Consider the following 2466-nt stretch of genomic DNA (forward strand, 5'->3'; position numbering starts at 1 on the left):
CAGGTTTTAGGGTTTAGGGTTTCGAGCACATGGGGTTTTGGGTTTAGGATTTCGGACCTAGAGTTCGGGGCCTAGGGTTTAGGGTTTTAGGCATATTAGGGTTAGGGTTTGGGGGCTGAAGATCCACCGGTTGTTATTTAGGGTTTAGGGTTTGGGGTTTAGGGTTTAGGGCTACGGGCGGGCAGCTGCTGCTGCAGCGCCTAAGAGTGGGCTGCGGTGCAGCAGCAGCAGCAAGCCTCCCGTCCTAAACCCTAAACCCTAATCAAGTGAATAAACATTTATTTGCCTAAATATGTCAGTTGTGCGTAAATAGGCGCAGCCGATTAGGTGCGGCGGGCTGGGAGCACCCGTAAACCCTAAACCCTAAACCCTAAACCCTCGACAAAACAGAGTATAAGCAAGTGGGCCAAATAAATAAAACTGCAGCAAAGCTGCATACGCTGCTGCTGATTTCTTTGTCTTTAACAGAGCAGCAAACCCCGAGAACGACCCAGCAGTCTTCCCACCTTCAAGGGTTTAGGGTTTAGGGTTTAGGGTTTAGGGTCTGGGGACCTCTGAACTGCAACTTCCTTCCAGATTAGCAGCAGCAAATGTGCTGCATTCACTATTTGCTGCCGCAGGGGCCCCCGTGGGCAGCACGGGGCCCCTGGTGTTAGGTTGCGGGTCCCCAGGGGGCCCCCTAGGGTTTAGGGTTTAGGGTTTAGCTGCTGCTGTCTCTGTAATTCGAGGTGTACGTACACTTGAAGAGCAGCAACAACTATTTGTTTTGTTTAAATCGAAGCTTGAGTGCTGCTGCGTTGCTGCAGCAACAGCAACAGCAGCTCTTGGGGGTGGTGTTGCTGCTGCTGCTGCAGCTTGGGGTGTACAGACACCGCTCCCGAACCTTCTTTAAAAACCCTTTTTTATTTTCCATTATTTTTGAACCACTTTTGCTTTTTTGCTTCCCCAGGGGGCCCCCCACAGCAGCAGACACTGGGGGCCCCTCTTGCCCCGAATCTCACACGGGCCTCGGCGGTGGTTTAGGGTTTAGGGTTTAGGGTTTGGGCAGCACGCAGTTTGGGCTTTGCTGAGGCTCTGCCGCCTTGAAACGCGAGGACAGGGCTGCAGCAGCTGTAGCGGCTTCAGAAGAAGCAGCAGCAGCAACAACAGCAGCAGCAGCAGCTGAAGCAGCAGCAGCAGCAACAACAGCAGCACCAGTAGCAACGGCAGCAGCACAGAGCGTCGTGCTGCTGCTGCTGCTGCTGCTTCGCGTGATCTTAGACCCAAGCCTTCTCCTAGTGGGCTCCTTCGGCAGCCAGAGTCGTTTAGGGCCGAGGGTTTAGGGTTTAGGATTTAGGGTTTAGGGTTTGGGACAATGGAGGATTCTGCGGGGCCAGAACAAAAAGGAGGAGGTTTAGACTCTCCTCGGAGGCCTCTATTCTTCGCTTCTACTCCCAAGCGCAGTGGGCAGAGCAGCAGCAGCAGCAGCAGCAGCAGCGGTGCAGCAGCAGCAGCAGCAGCAGCAGTTGCTGCTGCTGCTGCTTCAGCAGGGTCTGCACAGAAGGCCCACTGGGCACCCACAATTGAAGAAATTCGGGCGCGCCTCAAACCCCGCGGGCCGTGCGGTGAGGCCTTCAGGATTAGGGTTTAGGGTTTAGGGCTTAGGGTTTAGGGTTTAGGGTTTAGGGTTTAGGGTTTAGGGTTTAGGGTTCGGCGACTTGATTCTATTTGTCGTTACAGTTGCTGCAGCTCCGCTGCTCGTTCTTAGCAGTGACTCCCAGCATTGGCTGCTCCTTGATGACTTATTAAAGCTTGGGATTTAGGGTTTAGGGTTTAGGGTTTAGGGTTTAGGGATTAGGGTTTGTGGGCTGCAGGAGACGGCGGTTCGGGTGTCTCTACAGCAGCGCCGTCTTACGAAGCCCTCCCAATGTCTCCTTCCTTTTTGCGGCTGCGGCTGCAGTCAGACGGTGCTGCTGCTGCTGCTGCTGCTCCGGCTGCTGCTGCTTCTGCTGCTGGCTCTGCTGCTGCTGCGAGTCCTGGCAGCAGCAGCAGCACAGCAGCAGCAGCAGCAGCAGAGCGTTCTCTGTCTGTACAGCGCGAGGCCGAGGCGCTGCACTTCCGGGCCTCGGGCTCGGACTGTCTGGAGACAATTATGCGGCGGAGACAAACAGCAGCAGCAGCAGCAGCAACAGCAGCAGCAGCAGCAGCAGCAGCAGCACCAGACAGAGCAGCAGCACAGCTGGACCCCGCAGGCCAGGCCAAGTGTCTCTTGATGCTTCACGAACTCCTCGGTGAGCTTCAGCAGCACTCCGGCCTAGCTAGCTTGCTGGCTAGCTAGCTAGCTAGCTGGCTAGCTAGCTAGTCAGCTGACGTTTAGCTGGCGGCTAGCTACAGCTAGCTAGCTGAATAGCTATCTATCTAGCTGGCTATCTGGTTAGCTACTCAGCTGGCTGGTTGCTCTCTAGCTGGATATCTAGCTAGCTAGCT

The 2466-nt window shown here is 55.3% G+C and overlaps 1 protein-coding gene across 1 annotated transcript; it reads left to right on the forward strand.

Moving 5' to 3' along the window:
• Positions 1-1354: 1354 nt before the first annotated feature.
• ETH_00032720 (uncharacterized protein) lies at positions 1355-2317 on the forward strand (the record flags this gene model as incomplete). Its single annotated transcript, XM_013379241.1, has 2 exons — positions 1355-1604; positions 1854-2317. 2 exons carry the CDS (start codon positions 1355-1357, stop codon positions 2315-2317), a joined length of 714 nt encoding a protein of 237 aa, XP_013234695.1.
• Positions 2318-2466: the final 149 nt, after the last annotated feature.

This window comes from Eimeria tenella, genomic scaffold (genome assembly GCF_000499545.2).
Source record: "Eimeria tenella Houghton genomic scaffold, Eth_scaff1631, whole genome shotgun sequence".
Taxonomy (NCBI): domain Eukaryota; phylum Apicomplexa; class Conoidasida; order Eucoccidiorida; family Eimeriidae; genus Eimeria; species Eimeria tenella.